At 41.9% G+C, this 19,297-nt stretch overlaps 1 protein-coding gene across 1 annotated transcript; it reads right to left on the bottom strand.

Annotated features, from left to right (window-relative positions):
• Positions 1 to 9,612: 9,612 nt before the first annotated feature.
• On the bottom strand, positions 9,613 to 18,241 carry LRRC42 (leucine rich repeat containing 42). The gene is made up of 7 exons (XM_065409614.1): positions 17,769 to 18,241; positions 16,111 to 16,242; positions 14,900 to 15,018; positions 12,261 to 12,349; positions 12,055 to 12,168; positions 10,744 to 10,828; positions 9,613 to 10,106 (listed from the first exon to the last, which is right to left on the bottom strand). Exons 1-7 carry the CDS (start codon positions 18,239 to 18,241, stop codon positions 9,847 to 9,849), a joined length of 1,272 nt encoding a protein of 423 aa, XP_065265686.1. The 3' UTR covers positions 9,613 to 9,846.
• Between the last annotated feature and the right edge of the window lie 1,056 nt (positions 18,242 to 19,297).

Raw genomic sequence — 19,297 nt, 5'->3', positions numbered from 1 at the left:
GTTAACAGTACTGTATACGTTGTGTTGTAGTGTCCCCTTTAGTGACTGATCCTAAAGCGGTCCCTCCAGGTGTATGTGTAAGACCCAGTTGCTCATCCCATGGTGAAATAGCAGTGGCTTTATAGGGGGTCAGATGGACAAGATGCAATAGTGAGCAAAGGGCCACCCCAAAATATGAGGTGAGCACAGAAACGTACATTAGAGTTGGGTAGAACAGTGTGAGCTCTGCACGTGTGCAAGTGTTACATGGGAGCCTCTCTAGCACTGACCTTTGAGTGTCCATCATCATGTCCTTTCTGTGCTTCAGCATGTTGGAGCAGGACCTCTTCACAATCCCCGAGCAGAAAACGCAATGCTCTGTGGCAGAAACCAGCTGCCTAAGTGAATGACCACAGCTACCAAGCAGAACACAGAAATAGCTACAATTTCAAACAGAGGGAAAGGCAAAGAGGAGAAACCCACCTTACAAAACCACTTCTCCTGCAAAGCCATTTAGTAACAACCTACTAAAGGCTATCTATCTGTCGGGCTTCCAGAATGGTCCCTCAGGTGGAGTATTGCTTGTTTTGCCTGTATTATGTGTCTGATTTGGATGGTCAGTTTATGATGGTAGGGACCTTATCTTCCTTTGTTTGTATGTTGCTCAGCTAATAATAGCCAGAACAGAGGCAGAAATGGAAACGAGGATTGAAGCAAGTTTGCCGTTGGGGGGTGTGGCAGAATGCTGGGCAACAGCAGCTGTGCCCACACTTTGATCATTATATCACCAATTAAATCACTTCAGGTTAAGCCTGGGGGGGCAAAGCTGTGCCTGTCTGACAGGTTAGAATGGGCTGGGGAGAGGTAAAGCACTAATTAACCCTAGGCAGTAGAACAAGACAGGAAGGAAGTGGCAGGGGGAGCCAGAGAGAGAGGGGCAGGCTGTGAGAGCCCAGGCCCAAGAGAGATCTTCTCCCTTTTCTAGCCTTGGTAGGCTGAGGAATTATACATTAATGCACTTGTAAAGGTGATAGGGGAATACTGTAAATACACCATGGGTGGTGTTTATGAGTAGAGAGTCTCCAAGCAGCCTGAGTGTGCAGAGAAAGACAGGAGCGGAGGGGACACCCTCTTACATGTGGGGACTTGTACAGATCAAGGTAAGATCCTGGACAGACAGAGAGCCTACAGGGGAGTGGCCGATGTGAAGGTTTGGCAGCCTGGATGATGGAGGAGAGCCCGCAATGGCTGGTGGAACAGCAAAAGGGAATGCAGAAGACCCTGCAAAGCTTCCACTAGTCACACCACCTGGAGAGGCAAATGTTGCTCGCCTGGCAGGTAGACCAGCAAAAGAGCCTGTATGACTTCATCCAAGAGCAAACAATTGTGCAGCAGCAGTTATGACAAAGGGTGGTGAGTCCCATGGCAGGAAATGGCAACTGGGTACAGGGACTGGCCTCTGTAAGATGACCCCTATGGATGACCCCAATGCATTAATGGGCACCTTTGGAAGGGTGGATATGGATGCAGGCTGAGACAGGGGAACCTGGGACCTGTGGCTATCCCCCTATTTGACTGTGGAAGCCCAGGTGGTCTACACCACTCTAAATGATGAGCAGGCCTCAGACAACAAGATGGTGAAGGCAGCCATCTTGGATTGGGTGGGCCTGTCTGCTGAAAAGTATTGACAGAAGTTCTAATTTGTGAGATGGATGTGGGAGGGGTCTGTGGCCCCAGGCATTCGCCCAAAAACTGACAGATTGGGCCATCTGATGTCCGAGACTGGACACCCAAACTGGGGGGGAGATTAGGAATGCTCCGATTTTGGAGCCTCCCCAAGAGCATACAGGTCTGGGTCAGACAGCATCAGCTAGGTACCTTAGATGAAGCAGTTAAACTGACAGAGGAGTTTGCGGAGGCAGGCTTCCCCAGGAAAGAAGGCCGATCATTTAGGGGATCAGATCAAGGGAAGAAGTGTGGGGAACCCACTGCCTGGAAGTGTGTAGAGAAGAAGAGAGACGAGCCCAGAGACGCTCTGACAAGTACTTGTACATTTACCTTTTACCAAAGTGGGCAGCAGGAACACGTGTATAGAGGCTGCCCATACATGGAAGGCAAGGTGTTTTGCCAGGTTCTGTGGTTGGGCTGGGATTCGCGGGAAGGGGAAAGAAAAGAAACTGTCTACCATTTCTGTGATGGTGGGGAGGAAGTATCAAAGGGGCCTGGTAGACACAGCTCCAGCTTGCTTTCTGTTCCAGTGGGCATTGGTTAAACCCCACTGGATGGTTCCAGGTAGTCTGAAATTAGTGTGTGTCCATAGGGATAAATAGCGCTGCCCAGCGGCAGAGGTACCCCGAAGGTCCGTGGGAGGCTCACTTGGAAACAGGTAGGGGTAGTAGATAGCTTACACCTCCCTATTGTGTTGGGCACCAACTGGAGGCCCTTCTTTTTGGGAAGACAAGCTGGCATTGGGGGCCCCAGTTAGGGAAATGCCTCTTGACAAGAAGATACAAGCCAAGACAAGAGAGTTTCCCTAGAGACTGAGGGGGACAGGAAGGAAAACAAGGTGGAAAGTGTAGACACTACTAGACGAGAGAATGCAAGCCAAGACATAAGGGGAGACCCCTGAGACACTGAAGGGGAGGGAATGGAAAATAAGGACAAAACCCTAGCTCATTAATGTGGGTTGGGTAGCCCTTGGAACCACCCGACAGGTGCACCAAGGGGAAAAAAGCTCAGGTATAGTTTGGCAGGATAGGAGAACCAGGGGCATGGGGGGGGGGGGGAGGAGAGCCCACTGGCCCCACCACAAGACTGAAGGGGTGAGAGTAGGACAAGGAGCACTCTGGAGGGCCAATGGTGTGAGGACCTGTGAGCCAAAACAGTGGGTGGAGGTTGCCCTCACAATTCTAAGTGTGTTTTCTGCCAGTGGAGCAGGGCAGACCCTATAAGGAGGGCCTGGATAATCATCCTGAACACAGAGGAAGAACCCCACAAGGAAGCCCTTCTGGTAAGGGAGGGAGAGTGTGGGGTAAGAAAAATCTTTGTCAGGTGAGCCGGGGAGGTGTGGGACACAGTGCTGGGCAACAGTGACAGTACCTGCACTTGGATCACCAATTAAATTGCCCCAGAGTAAAACTGGGGGATGAAACTGTGCCTAATTGACAGATTAGAATGGGTCGGACTCGGAGATAGTTAAAACACTAATTAACACATTAGCTCAGGGAGTAGAACAAGATGCAGGAAGGAAGTGGGCAAGGAGGGGGAGGGAGAGAGCACCAGAGCCCAGAGAGAACTCCTCCCTCTCCTGTCCCAGGCCTAAGGGGATGAGGAATTATATGTTGTTGTAGATAAGGGGGGGGGAGTGAATGCTTGTAAACCCCACGTGTGGTTTATTTACAGAGTCTAAGCAGTCTGTGTACACCGAGCAAGACGGAAGCGGGGGGTACCCTGTGACAGAGGGAAAGTGGGGTCCTTTCTTCCTCCTATAATTTGTTACTGCCAATGTAAGCTTTGTGATAGGATTTAAAGTATGTTTAATCTCTTAGAAGGATATAGTTGTGGAGTGGCAGTTTTCTACTCTAAGGGCAACCACAGGATTAGGCTGCTACCGTATGGTTTGTACCAGGAAGTATCAAAGTGAGAAAATAAAAACTGTTCAGTAGCAGCCTTTGGAGAAGTGGGCCACAGAAAATCAGGTGTCCCATATGTTTCGCTGTGTGGATGTTAAGTGACACAGAACCCATTAACTGTTCACACATCAGTGAAATAGCTGTAGTGGGCTCAGTGGTTGAGACTTTCAAAGCAGTCTGAGAAGTTTACGCAGGTGTCTTCCACTGTAATTAAAGAAAGATGCAATCCCTTTAGACTGCTTTGAAAATCTCAGCTATTGTATTCCTGATTAGGGATGTTATGCTTGAAAGAAGCACAGCTTTATAGTAAATACAATACATCTATGTTTATAAGCCAGAAATAAGCATCAGTCAGTACTTTCCCTAGTCCTACCACCACCTCAATTCACATGTCAGTCCATTCCTTTTCTCTCTGGCCTGTGCAATCTGAAACGATAGGTGTCCCCATGACTTGTGTAAATGGAGAATGTTGATTGTTATTTGTAGCTGGGTTACAGCAGTAGATCTGAAACAGCCTTTGTAAAATGGATTTACTGTTTTCTGACTCATACTTTTATCTCGAATGACACAGTAAAAGACTATGTAATGGAACAGCTACTATAGCAACCTTTAAAGCTGTATTTGGTAACCTATCCCTGCAGAGACGTAAAACCAAGCTATAATGGATGGCTTCCTTTCCCCGTTTGTAGAAAATGCTGCAGTGTATTTAGTGCCACAGCTAAGAGGAGACATGCTTAGAAAGCATTAGTTGCATAAGTAAATATTTTCACTTCAGAGCTTAAGAATTCCAGTCCAAGATCAAAACATTAATGAGAGATTCCTAGCTGTTTGAATTCTAATGGCAGATTAATAGGATTTGAAATACAGGTCATGCTCAGTAGTTTTGACTTGAAAATCACCCTAATTTAACACTTCAGTAAAGCTAATATTGGGTTGGTAAATTAAGCCTGTTTTGTTTTAATCATTATAATTATAGTTTGTGTTCCTCATATTAAACAAGGGAGTGTTCTGTGGCAATCTATAGGGAATAATGTTTGCACACTTCTTAAGAGGAGGATGTGGAGATAACACTGCTGACCTTTCTGTTCTGCATCTGAGCTCAGTTCAGCTCCCTTTGAATTCAACGGAATCTTGTTGACTTCAGTGGAAGTTGGATCAGGTCCTAGTTGGGTTCTAAAGTCCTAGGCTGTTTGCTTATGTATGCTTATGTTATGCTTTGTGACAGCTTGAGGGTGCCCATAATGAAAAGTGTTTCACCTAAGGTTTCATGCATTTTTTCCCAATGTCATAGGTACAAGTGAGCTGCACCTAAAATGTGCTGCATCCCAGGGAGCATTCCAGGAAACAGAAAGGCAGCATATTTTTAAAAGATAAAAATGGCTTGTTTATCACACAATGCATTATTAGCCTGTGGAACACGTTGCCACAAGATACTGCAGAGGCCAAGAGTTTAGCCTGTTTCAAAAAACGGGTTGTCACTTATATGGATGACACATAAACCCTGATGTTGCAGGGCATAAACCAGTCACTAACTAAAGGGAGTTAGGAAGACTCTTGCCCTGTAACTGTCTACTACAGGGTTTCTTGTACCTTCTTCTAAGTGTCTGATACTGGCCACTGTTAGAAACAGGATCCTGGCCTTGAGGGACCACTGTTTTGATCTTTCTGGGCAATTTTTATGCTCTTATACTACTTATTCAGTATTTTTACAACACCTAAAAGTGTTCTAGGTATTTTATAGAACAAATAAGAACCAAGTGCATTATTTTAGACATGATGCCAAACTCGGGCATCATAATCAGTAGACCGGGAGCGGGCTGGGAAAGGATAGGGTTTACAGCAGTAAGCCTAACCAGGTAACTAGCTTTTAAGCATATATATTTCTAGATGGCTCTTTACGTATTTCTTCATTATAGACTTGTTTCTTGCGAGCATCGTGGAAGAAGTATATCTTGAGGGATATGACAAAAAAGAGACTAAAGGGTGGATGGACTAGAGTTGGAGGGCATGTCACGGATAGAAGGAGAGGGGTGGAATTCTGATTTTTGACATATGTTGCTCCCTGAGAACAACCTCCTGTAACAATACAAAAGCAGCATAGCACACTTGCATATATCATTCAAGTTCTCACTAGGCTACACTGTCTGCACAGAGTGCTAACACAAGGCAGTGTATGGAATTTAGCTTTGCTAACAATTCTGGAGTAAATTATGCCTCAGGAAAATATTTTTTCTTCCAATCTGTATGTGGAAACAAGGGATGGTGGGTGGCTAACACTATTGCTCAGGTAGACTGCAGAGGGAGGGAAAAAAAGTAGGAGTTTCAGAAAGAAGAGGATATAGAGCAGTGGCTCTGAACCTTTCCAGACTACTGTACCCCTTTCAGGAGTCTGATTTGTCTTGTGTGCCCCCAAGTTTTACCTCACTTAAACTATTTGCTTACAAAATCAGACATAAAAATTCAAATGTGCCATAGCACACTAGTACTGAAAAATGGCTTACTTTCTCATTTTTACCAATAACTCTAAAATCAATTGGAATATAAATAGTGTACTTACATTTCAGTGTATAGTATATACAGCAGTAAAATCAAGTTTGTATGAAACTCTAATTTGTACTGACTTCGCTGGTGCTTTTTATGTAGCCTGGTGTAAAACTAGGCAAATATCTAGATGAGTTGATATACCCACAGAAGACCTCTGTGTACTCGCAGAGGTACATGTATCTTTGGTTGAGAACCATTGATATAGAGAATATGGGAAGATGTGACAATAATAGTACCAGAAATTATTTCAGTCAATGCAGCGGGCAGCCAACTATCACCAAAGAATAACGCACATCAGTATAGAATGTTTCAAGCCCAGAGAACTCTATAATCTTGAACTGACCAGAATTATATATGTAGTTTATTCATGCACTGGTGAAGAGGAGCAGTTTTTTAGCAGTGCAAAACAATTACCCCACAACAGTTTAGAATATGAAATGACCCTAAATATATTATCACACTCGTTTTAATTCTTCCAAGAATTTGTATATTAGCAGGATTGGCTTTGGGGGTTTATTTGGGTGGCTTTAGAACAGTGTTCCTCAACCTTTTTCATACCAGGAAACAGCTTGCTGCCTTCCTAAACTGTCAGGGAGATCTCAGGGACCAGCACCTGTCCACAGATGGGTTGTTGCGAAACACTGCTTTAGTCCACAAGAGTTGAGGCAATATTAATGGGGGAAGTTTTTGGTCTTAACTGTAGAGACAGATCGTTGTTTACATTATTAGTGGATGTAGCATATAGCAATTTAACATGTAGACCTGTGCTGTGCAGTCATTTTTAAGAGTGAATTTAGCTTTCATGAAGGATATACCAGCATGTAGTTTCTTATAGAGGGATAAGAGAGAAGACCAGAAGGCTGAGTAACTTTTCCCAGTGAGAGGACTCTGAACTTCATCACATAGTACTGTCTACTTGTATTCAGGGGGAGTTTACCTAACCAATAACTACATCGCTTCTCCTCAGTTTCATCAGTAGTTGGCAGTGTACCAGAATTAGTGGGGTATACAGAGGTTCCTTGATGGTCAGATATCAATATCCATAGATCAAACACAGGAGTTAGCTTTACACTATGCTTACATCTGGATGCTCGTTTCCTCAAATATTTTTAACATTCCCAATAAAGAAACCTAAATAACTAGATGTACAGATGTCCCTTAGGATGACTAAATGTGACAATGAGGACATGTGTATCAGAATGGGAATTAGTATGTTACCTGCAGGGTCAACCCAAAGAGAGTAGGAGGCTAAAGCATCACTCCCTAAACTACAAGGTTGTGTCTACACTAGCCAAATCCACAACTCTAACTCATCACCCCTGAAAGCCATAGTAGGATTAGATGACATAGTGGTAAAAAACTTGAACCCCATCTACTTTGATTTCCACTGCTGGTGAGTTACAGCCATGACATCTGTTAGTCCCAAAGAAGAGCAGAAGTGCCAGGATGAGAAGAGAAGGGTTAGTGACCGATGTTGAGGCTAGGAACATAAGAGGTACATAGTGACTTGCAGCCTTTATTTTAAAGAGAGAATTTAGCCGTTATTTTTAAAAACAACCCTGTGGTTTGTGTTTTTTGGTCAGACTTTACTCTACATGACCAATCTAAGTATAAGACTTTGTCTGTCTTCCATCATATCATGCACATAGTTTCATCTGTTAGATCCTTGACCTAAGTGCAGGGGGGTGCACAGAATTTGGAGGCTTAGAAGGGGAAAAACCCTCCATGTCCAGTACTACCCTGTTCCAGCTTTGCCTCTGTAAACGGTTGGGAATAGTCATTAAAAGGGAGCAAGTAGTCTCAGGGCATTTATAAAGAAGCCCACATTGGCTTTAGGACCCAAGGCCAATTTCATGGGCTCCTTGGTGGTGAAGAAGCAGGTGCTTTTGGTGGTTCCAGCCATTGTCTTTCTGAGAACAAGGCAGGATGGTAAATGTTGTCCAACATAGCAGCCACTGTTAGTATCCCTAGTTTCTGGCAACATGTGATGGAGAAAGGCATAGGAGTATAAATACTGTAGTACCTTTGCACAAGATGGAGAGACCACCTTCTTAGCATATGCACAACATGCCTCAGGGTGGCACATGACCAGGATTCATCACTGAATTTGGTCCATTGGTTGGATCACTAGCTTCCTTGGCTTGGGCTGGGTACTGACGGGGAGTGTGACGGGAACGCTGATCCATGCCCCGCAGAGAGACCCTAAGAAAGCCAGATGGTGCTGGGACTCTCTCCTGGACGGTACGTGCATGTAAATCTACTTTGTTTTTACAATCCTTGTTTTGTAGTGACTCGAGTGCAAAATATGTCAGTAGAACAACAAACAGAATGTGGGTATACTATATATTCCTGCCTTTTTAGCAGGTTGAAATAAAGACCCCCAAACAGAAACTCTGCTTACAAATTCCAAGGATGCACTTCTTGTGTGTGTCTGGCTTGCAAACAGCTGTTTGAAAGAATTACCAGAGGGATATCTAAGTGCTACTAGAAGAAACAAACTGAAGTAAAATTTTGGCCTTAATCATGCCACAATTTTCAGAAGTCATTAGTAATTCTGGGTGCCTCAATTTTTAGGTGCCTAACTTTAAGGTGTTAAGTTAGGCATCCACAATCACTACTGAAATTCTTAGCTTCAGTGTTTGCAGGACAGACAGACCTCAAGGTAACTAGAGTTAGGAGGTTCCACTGGACTTACGTAGAATAATTTAGAACTGTTTTAGATGCAGTAGATCAATTGAATGTGTTTTCAACCCTACCCATAGATATAGCAATACTTTTCTATATAAATGTTTTTAGATAGTGATAATTACAAGCTTAAACATGTTTCAATCCACAAAAGGCTCTTGACAAGTGTAAAGTGCCATTGATTGGTTTATAAAAAGAGAACAAACTCTACCATTGTAACTCAGAGAAGCAGAGTAAAACGCAGAGTTTAATCTTGAAACTCCCCAAACTGCAATGTTTTCCCCACTTCCATGTTACAATTTTGATTCCAAAGTAATTGTCTCCCGGAAATTAGATGTTACTTAACTTCATATTTCACCCCTCCCATAAATTTATTCTCCTTTCTTTGTTAGGGTCTATCCACAGCACTTTGGGTACACCTCACCCTGTGAGCTGTATGTACTACCTAGATAAGGATTAGTATAGCACCATTACAATCAAATGACACTTTACAAACTGATTAGTCAGACTCATACTTGCTTACCATAGTGATGACTTCAAACTCTGATGCCCACAATGCTTTCTACTAGCAGTAGAACCTGACTAACTAGAATCTCTCAACCCAAGTAAGTTTCAAGTTCTACACTGCTGGTGGTGTTGTGTAGAGTGCTACTGAGCGGAAGAGGCAGTCGGGCTAAGTGATAATCTGTTTCTGCCACTGGGGATGCTGTACAGAGCAAGACTTAAGGAGAACCATTTCCCTCAATGTGTTATGCATGTCACAGGCATTAGTTAAGGATGACAACAAAATTTATTTGAAAAAATTATTATGTATAGAAAATATACATTAGAATGATCATCACTCCACCTCTTGGGTCTAGCACTCCCCTCTCCCAACACGAGTAGCTATAATTTGCTGCTATGCCACTGCTGTTTTAAAAAATATCAGTCTCCTTTCTCCATACACAAATTCATATTGATACTTCTAACAACTTTACCACCAGAAAAAAAGGGAAATCTGTCTACATCAATAGGTATTCAACAAGTCCCAATCTTCCATGGTCAGGCACGTGTGCTTCTGCTTTGAAGTTCGTTCTCTCTCTTGTTCAGTTAAACCTTTCTCTTTATTTTTCTTTAATTGGTGGCTAGCTGCAGCCTCCTTTGTCAATAAAGGGAAATGGCAGTTTTGTACTTTATCCTTATAGAACTGCAAGTTTTCAGAAGCTTTTGCTTTAGTCTGCACCAATGTGCACTTGACTGGTTCTTCTATCCTGCGTCTCTTTCCATCTACAAAAAAACCCAAAACACAGAGTTAAGCCTGCTCTCCAATGCAGTATTGGCACAAAAGCTATTCATCATTTAAGCCAAGCCATGTTTAGTACAGCTACAAAGCCTTAATATTTGGAAATAAAATCAATTTTTCAATATTTGGCTGTATTTAATCAATACAACACATAAGATTGTTTTATATTACTCATTAATTTTTGTTGGGAGATATGCTAATCATATTACAAAGGGAGGATTTTGTGCTTAACTTAATCACTTTATACAAAGGCAGATGACCAAGCTGAAAATGACCTGGGTCACCAGATTCCAGCTGCCTCAAGAACTAACCCAAAACCCACTGAGGCCAACAGACTCCCATTGGTTTCAACGCACTTGAGCTTAAGCTGTCAGTGAATTGGATTTACCTATGTCATATTCCATCAGATGAAAAAAATCTATTCACTAAAAGCAAGGTCAATCACTTTTTAGATATTTTGTAACTTTAAAGATGTTGTATAAGTGAAAAACGTTCAGTTTCACAAGTGGCTGCAGGTATACATTCCATATGCCACTTTAGTTTTTTTTTAAATAAATTTAGTGTAAAAGTAATGTACAAGTTTAATGAACAAGTTATTCAGAGCCTCACACAGTTACGTACAGAAGTGTTGAGCTGCCGTTCCGGACTTCAAGTTTTCCTTGGGCTTGACAGTTTTCATAGCCAACTGCTCCCACTGCAACACTGTCTGAAACATGATTTAAATTATTTTGAATTATTTTCTTAAAAGAAATGATCATCAGAAACAACTCTACACCTTACTCTTTAGCTTTTTTATGCCGTATTACCCGTCAAAGATGACTTATATAGCAACATCAGTTTTCAGTAAAAGCTTTAAGTATTAGCAACCTAAGTAAAATATTCCCTCCTCCAATTCTTATCAAACAGGAATTCTGATGCATATATGAAGCAAGATGAAGGACCATCGAGAAACAGAAAAACACCTGCAGCTAACATGTCCCCTTACAACACTTCCATTACAGTAGGAGTCTCTATGGTTGTGATTCTCCTCTTACATGCTGGAGCTTCTGTATGGGCAGCTTTAAGCTGCATTATAGAACTTTGAGCCACATTTGGATGGTACGGCACACACAGAAGTTGCACCAGTTTAACTAGACTGATTTAAAATCAATTAATTTAAACTAGTGCAACTTTCCTCCCCCAGACATGGCCTTAGACTTGGTCTTTACTTAGAAGTCAGATCAACATAGCTATCTCAGTCAGGGGTGTGAAAAAACTACTCCCCAACAGACGTCACTATGCCAACCTAACCCCAGGGTAGACTCAGCTATGTCAATGAATGCTACCGTTGTTCAGGGAGGTGATGTTTCTATACCACTGCAAAACCCCTTCAGTTGCTGAGTCTACACTGTGCAGTTATGCTGGCATAGCTATAGGGATGTGGCTATGCCAATACGGTCTCTGCAGTATAGATATACCCCAATCTGTTAGGGAAATTACAACTGCAGGAATTTCATTGTAACAGAAGGATAAACAAAGTGTGCCGTACCATCCAAATGTGGCTCAGAGGTCTCTAATGCAGCTTAAAGCTGCCCATACAGAAGCTCCAGCATGCAATGCTTCATTTTGCTTCAAGTGGCCTCACTGGGTCCACGCAGAGACTTAACAGTCTGAGCACATTATTTGACAAAGTGAGAATACCTGCACTCTGCTTTATTCTCTGCAAATTTAGGTTTGATCCTGGCTGTCAGCAGTCAATGCAACCTCTGGATACTTCTTCGGGCATGTAAGAATGAAGAATATGTTCATTCTCTAAGCTCTTTATAACATCTGTTTTCTCAGAATGAAATACTAAAAAGATATAGAACCTCACTGGGTGATGTGAAATGATTTGTCACTGAAAAGGACACATACTTTGGTTTGGTAAAAAAATTAAAAAAAAAAAGAACATACCTGCTCTGCCCATCCCTCTGTTTTGCAGTTACTATGATCAAATTCTTTCAGAGGCACTTTTGAATGAACTAAGCTTATTTGGGTCTGAAGCCTCTGAATGACTGCCTTAACATCCTGGTGAAAAAAGGATATAAAGCAGACACTGTAGAAGAGCATTTGATCATGCTGTATATATGTAACAGACTTGGGTGGAAATTCTGTTTTACCTTGAGACCTGTTTCAGAAATATCCAAATAATTCAGCTTCTTGAAAGAAAAAAGGTACCCAATTCCTGTATCAGTGATTTCAGGGTTACCTATAAAATCAAAAAGTTAGATTAAGTTGCATGACTATATAGGTGTGTTCTGCAAAACCGATTTTTTTTTTTTTTAAGTATTAAAATGTAGGTGTGGGAAAAAGGACAATACAAATGTTATACTAGCAAGCAACCAATTATAAAATATTTACCAAGGGAATAAGCTATTCCGGCACATTTATATTAACATGCTCCTTGTTTTGAAAGTTATTTGAAACTGATTTTTTTTCTCTTCAGAGCAAAATTAAGCTTTCATAGACAGCTTCAATTAGGTTAAGCATTATAAATATATAAGCCATACTTGTGCATATGTAAATACATATTTATTGCACACGAAAACTAATGTTCTTTTAATGTAAGGTTGCAAAGTCAAGCACCAAAAGATAGGAAATGCCAGGATTGAGGCTGCCTATGCAACCTTAATGCAGTCCCGTGAGGGGTATGCATTATGAGCCAGTGTTTAATTACATGGTTGCATATTTTTCATTCAGTGCATGGAATGGAGGCTGCTCACTTAATGAGCAACTATTCAATATTTTCTTTTCTCCTTGTTGTTCAGCGTGTGGCCTATACTTTATTTACTGCATAATATTCAAATCTATTCTGAAGACAGAAATATTTTTCTATGGCACTTATCACAATAGTGTAAGTGCTTCACACATTTGTTAATGTTCACAACATCCCTGTGAGAAGAGGGGGAATTATTATCCCCATTTTACAAATGAAGTACTGAGGCACAGAGATTAAGCTCAAAAGTATCCACGCATTTTGAGTGGCTAATTTGAAACAATTAGGACCTGATGTCAAACTATTTAGCATTATATAGCACTTTATCTAGTCAAAGCTCCCAGTGACTTCAGTTGTAGCTGTGAATGCTCAGCACTTCTGTAAGCCAGTCACCAGGGTCTCAGGTCAGGCACCCAGAAAATGAGGAACATGCAAATAAATAGTCACCTGTGAAAAGTCAGACTTTTCACATCTTGCCCATTATCACACAGGAACAGAATCCAGTTCTCCAGCACAGTATTCAACTACCTTAATTGAGAGACTGTCCCTTCTCTTTCTGTGGCCTCCTGCCTCATTAACTACACATCATCCAACTTTTGCAAATGAAGCAGGGATCCGACCAACATCAGTCTCTTTCAAAATACAACCCTGACTCATTCCCAGAGCAGGTCCATGCAGTGCACTGAATGAGGCAGGGGTGCTGTGGGGAAAAAAATAGTAAGTGCTCATGTAATTAAAGACTATCATATTGCATACTCACAAGGGTGCCAAATTAGGGTTACACAGACAGGAAACATCAGAATTAAGGCTAACTTTTGAGTGCTTGACTTTGCAACCTGAAGTGTTTTTAAAGTAGCATTTTGTATGCAATTTCTTAGGTTTCCTAAAAAAACAAAATAGAAAAAAAAATTTAATCAGGCAGCTTCCTCCTTCATACTGCCTGGTCCAGTGGGGGCAGCATTGAGAGCACGGGGGAAACAGACTCCCTGATCTCACTTCAGGTGCTTAGACCCTGCATGGCACAAAGCTGCAATTGCAGGGAAGGTTCTGCTCAGCACAGATGCAATTGTAGGGAATTTAACTGCTAAAATCTAAAAAAAAAAAAAAAAAAGTGTCTAGTGAGCATGTGCAAACTGGACTTTTCAAAGGCTTATAACTTGGCAAAATTTGGGCAGATTTTCAACATGGTCAGCAAAAGGCACATCCCTCAAAGGCCACCATCTTCCAAATTTCAGGTCCCTGTTCCAGAGCATGGAGGTGATAGAGCTTTTCAAAGCACAGGTAGCCAGAATTTTTTAACATGGGCAAAACAACATTTTCCCCTAGCCTTGTTCTTGGAAATGGCTGAATGATTCTGGCTGAAGTTTTCCAGAAGAAATCAGCCTAAATCAGACACCGAGCATAGAATATTTCACCCCAAATGGATAAAGTTTGGTAAAGTTATAAGCAACTGAGAACACATGATAGGAAGTGACAGGCAACCTTCATAACCGCTAGTGCTGTGAGCTCCACCGATAATCAGTATCCTTTGTTAATGTCAAGTTCAGAAAGTTTTCTTTTGATGTTGTATTTGAGACTAAGATGATGGTCACCTTAGTCTTGTTCTCTGTGTAAAAAGTTTATATGTTGAATAGTCCCCACCCTAGCACAAAGACTATACAAAGGATGATATTGTCAGGTTCATGTCATATTTATTAGTAGTAAAATACAAAACTTAGATTATAAATTCAGTGCTGAGTCACTCAGCTTGGATATTGACTAGTTCAAGTTCCATTTTGGAATGCATAAATGTTCATTTAAATGGTGTATTTATGCCAATCAAGGGCCTGATTTCTGCTTTCACTGACTTCGGTGCAGCAGGATAAGGCTATAGGGGCAACACGTGAATTCTGGCAAGCTGTCAATGAAGTCCTTGTTTGGACTCCTGATGTTGGGGCTAATTTTGAACAATTGTTTCCTTTCAATATTAACTAGGAGGAACCCTAGATGAGAAGTAACTATGTGTTTCTAAATGTAAATTATGAGGCACTTTGACATACTTACAAGACAAATCTAATACAGAAAGATTTTCAAGTCCCCTTTTCATCACTCGAACAGGCGCTGTCATTTTGCGAAGGCCTGCATCTGACAAACAATTATCCTTCAGGAGGAGCCGAGTTACACTAGGATAAGGAATGTAAAGTTAGTTTATAAAGGAATAATTTCAAAGTTTTTTGTAAAATTGTTAGCATTTCATGTGAATCTTCCCCTAACACCTGCTCAATCTACCACTCCTTTGCTGATATTAAAAGGACTAATAAAACAAGAGGCCTCTGGTATTTTCCCTGTTCCCTCTGAAGGCTCTGCTGAAGTAATTACCTAACAAACTATTGCCAAAATTTCACTGACACAGGCAACACCAGAACACAACAGCTTGATGACACAGGTAATAAGATTCTTTGTAACTTGAAGTTAAGGACAATTAGGCTTGTCAATTTCAACCCCATTCAAAACTGGAGAAGGAAAATCCTTGCTTGACATATAGGAAAGGACAAAATTGGTAGGAGATACAAGGAAGGATTGCAAAGAAGAATAAATGAAATCCCCAAAAATTTACAGATATACTTCCACCGCATCCCTTTAAAACACAACCTTGAATCAAATGCATGGACGTCTTATGTAGTAACAACAGTTATTAATTAACAAACACAATTAACCTATCTAATAAAGTTCCACAATATTCTACCTTTTAGATCTCTGGAAGCTTGAAAATACTGTTATATAAACATTTTAGCAAACACATACTGGACAAAATATGTAAATTAGGAATATCTCATGCTGACATACTGATTCAGTTAAAATGATTATTTTGATAAAGTTTTCTCCCAAAAAATCAATAAGCAAATTTAATAGGGAAAGTCTACAGCAGTTGGAAATTAAGTTTTACAATAATGAGTGTATACTATAAACAGAAAATGAAAAATATACAAAACAATTGGTCTTTATGTTGGATAGTAGAGTACTTTTATTTCAACTTTCATAATTGTAGATCATGTCTAAAGACTCAGTACATGCCTGGTATCATGCAATTTGTTTTATTAGTTCTGATGTATACTTTTTTCACCTGAAGAAGAGAATTTATAAACAACTAAAAACCCCAATAAAAGTGCTTGTTGCCTGTGAAACTTTCCTTTAAAGAGACAGTGTGATTCTGTGAATTTCTTGGTGATGGAAAAGAAAATGCTGGTCAGTTATACATATAAATAAATTGGTACCTAGACAGAGCTTCCTTGGTGATATGTTCTAGCAATTCATGGTTATCTCCAAGTTTACAACAGGAAAGATCCAAGCAGGTCAGCTCCCTGAAAGACTTAATTTCTTCAAGTTTTTCAGAAATAACCAGATATCTGTAAAGAGCAGAAAGCTATCAACGTTTAGATGCACAAGAGGTATAGTCCTAGAAGGTGCCTACTCTCTGCCATGTGAAAAATGCCCCAAATGAGCACAGTCTCTTCATTATCTACCCAGGCTGCAGTCCATGTGGAACACATGCTCAAGTACTTACTCAATGTCTTATACCAACATTGTGGCTCAGATCTGACTCAAAAAGTACTTGCTCTGTAACCAGTAACTTCAACTTGCAAAGACAGCTGTTATGACTAGATCTCAAGCTATATCAGTCTAATTCCAGCAGCACTGCTTGCCAAATGGTAAAACTGACATTTCATGGCCATAGACAAAAACCTTGATTAGTGAAATAAAGAGAACACAAGGATCCTACAACAGAAGCCATCTTTCACCCACGAAAAGGGCAATTCACGAGTAGACTGGCAAAAAATTTGATCATTCGGAGGATGAAGTGACACCTGGTACATGTGATGTTTTTTATTAAAACTTTCCTATATTGCTCATGCCACCTTTGGCATCCAAGAATGATGTACCTATATGCTTTGATGTATACTGATTCATATTTAAAGGACTGAAAAGTCCATAAACTGTGTGAATGTACCAAAAAAAACCACCCCTAAACTGTTATAGCATAGGAAGGTACTTCACCAGGGACAAGGTTTTAGAGGGGTATAATCCTATTTTAAGCCTTGTAAGGAGAAATGTTTCTTGTTGAGTTAGAACTTGTCCAGAGAAGAGTGGAGAGGGAGAACATCCCTGGTCAAGGTGTATTTAATATGGAGGGCATGCAACACATCTAGATACAAATAGTAATTAATAAAATGTAGTACTAGTCTTCTGACTTCAAAACCTGTGATATAATTACAAGACTATCCTTTTCTCCCCTATACCTTGGGGTACTGATACCCTTAAAATGAAATGCAACAGTAGACATGGAACCTCCCAGTGGGACTGTGTGCTAGAACATTTTGCTGCTATACAAGTCATAATAAATGTTGAAATGCTTACAGAAAAGGGTTTTTATTAGTTCAGAAACAATTTAATTATTAACATAACACCCCTGTGAGGTAGGTAAGTTAGACAAGCTTGTCTCTCTCACCAACAGAAGGTCCAATAAAAGATATTATTACCTCACCCACCTTGTCTCTCTAATACCCTGGGACTGACATGGCTAAAACTATCCTGCAGACAATAAGGTAGGTATGTTCTGAGGATTAGGTTTTAAAGCACCATACAAGTACTAAGTGTTAGCATGTTAAAAATAAAGCTGCAGGTTTTATCCTTCAATTCAGGTTGCAGAATGTGTTCGTGTGGATTTGGAGGATTAACTGGCAGTATTAGGGGTTTTGCATTACAGATACAAGAATTAAACCAAATGCTATTTACCAACAATACTTTATGGAATGAACAAATATAATTTAATAATCCAAATCAAGGAACTGTTTATATTTAAGTAAAAAAATGGAAACACTTAAGTAAAAACACTGGCAGAGCCTCACACATTTATGTTACTGAATGCACTTACCTATTCTGTAAACATAATGAACAAAGCACCAGACTTCCATAAGCCTCAGTAAATTTTTGTAGTGCTCTGAGTCCTGTAACTGGTTCTGTGAACTTTTGCCTTGCTTCTGCAGCAGAAAAAAGCTTTTCAGCAATCTGCTCTGGAAAGCCAATCAACGAATCAATATGATCAACATTGTCAGAAATGTAACCCAACACTAGGCCAAAGAGAGACTTGGCTGAGTACCGGAGATTCCCCTCCTTAGTATAAGTAAAGATGAAATGATCTGTTCTCTCTCTCCTTGCACTGTCATCTTCTCTGTTCATACAAAGCTCCACAGAGAATCCTTTGGAAAATAGTCTAAAAGGCCTTGGTTTTGGAGTGGCATTTTTTACAGTGCCAGAACCCTGATTTACCATATACAGGTGCCCATTTTCACGCACATATATTGGGCCTGTATCCAAAAGGCTTTCTGACTTGAGGCAGTAAGACATTCCCCTTTACAGTTTCTGCAAAAACAAAAGGAGAGAGATAAATAATTGGAACAAATTATACTATTTTGGAAATATATCAATTCCAAGTTAATTTCCTTTGGTGCCCTAGGCAGCACATGATAGTGTACCCATACGGTACCGTGAAAGCGTGGCTGCATATGATACATATAACCCCCAGCTGCCAGCAAAACAAATATGGGGACTAGAACTCAGGACTTTTGCTTCAGAATGACAGGTCTTTTCCACACACAAGTAAGTACTCCTTGATCATCAGTACTAACATGGTGTTGCTCTGATTGCATTTAGCAGGGCACAGTGCTTGCTATACCTTACACACTACAGTACTCAGTACATTACAACTGTTGCATTCATATAGTCCTGTACGTTGCACATGGGGCCTGCCCGTTAAAATGATGCTCGATTAGGGCCGAGGTAAATTGTGAGAGCGCTACAGAAGTTTGTCTCGTGCACCATCTTCTTGCTCAACGCTGCAGACCTGGCGGCGGGGTTTTCACCTGCACTGCCATGACACCGGCCCGGCCTGCAAACGGGGACATGTCTGCACCCGCCCCTCGCGTCTGCCCCCTTCGGCGGCGCGGAGCAGAGCAGCGGGACTTGGCTTTGTCTGACGCTGGGATGGGCTAGGCGCAGCCACCTGGCGGCCACGGACGGTCGGCGGCTGTTTTCTGGGATGCAACAGGCGCTGCTCGGCCCAGGGGGGCTCCTGCGCTGAACCTTTCCCCAGCGGGGCGTTTGCTGCCCCTCTGCTCAGGGCCGTGCCGCGGGGCGCAGACAGGCCAGGCCGGGGGGTGTCCAGTCGCGGGCTCAGCCCAGCCGGCCCCGGCCCGCACAGCCTCTCCCCGGCGCTGGCCGTGTCCGGCTGGGCCCCCTCAGCCCCCCGCTGCCCACATCGGGCGGGGGCCGCTCGGCCCGCTCCCAGGCCTGGCCCCTTGCCGGGGCAGGTTCGTGCCCCGCTGCTGGCGGAGCAGCGCCCCCTTCCCTGGGCCCGCCCCGCCCCGCGGGGTCCGTCGCTCCGAGCCTGGGGCTCTCGCGGGC

This window comes from Emys orbicularis, chromosome 8, assembly GCF_028017835.1.
Source record: "Emys orbicularis isolate rEmyOrb1 chromosome 8, rEmyOrb1.hap1, whole genome shotgun sequence".
Taxonomy (NCBI): domain Eukaryota; kingdom Metazoa; phylum Chordata; order Testudines; family Emydidae; genus Emys; species Emys orbicularis.
This window is presented reverse-complemented; position numbering and strand designations above follow the sequence as displayed.

Bases quoted from the DNA above. Each gene is read 5' to 3' on its own strand.
- LRRC42 (XM_065409614.1), bottom strand. From the start codon at position 18,241: ATGTCTTACTGCCTCAAGTCAGAAAGCCTTTTGGATACAGGCCCAATA. The intron at 12,350-14,899 runs GTAAGTATGTCA...TTGATTTTATAG, and splicing joins TTCTGTATTAGATTTGTCTT to GTAACCCTGAAATCACTGAT. The intron at 10,107-10,743 runs GTACGTAACTGT...GTTTTTTTGTAG, and splicing joins AACGGCAGCTCAACACTTCT to ATGGAAAGAGACGCAGGATA.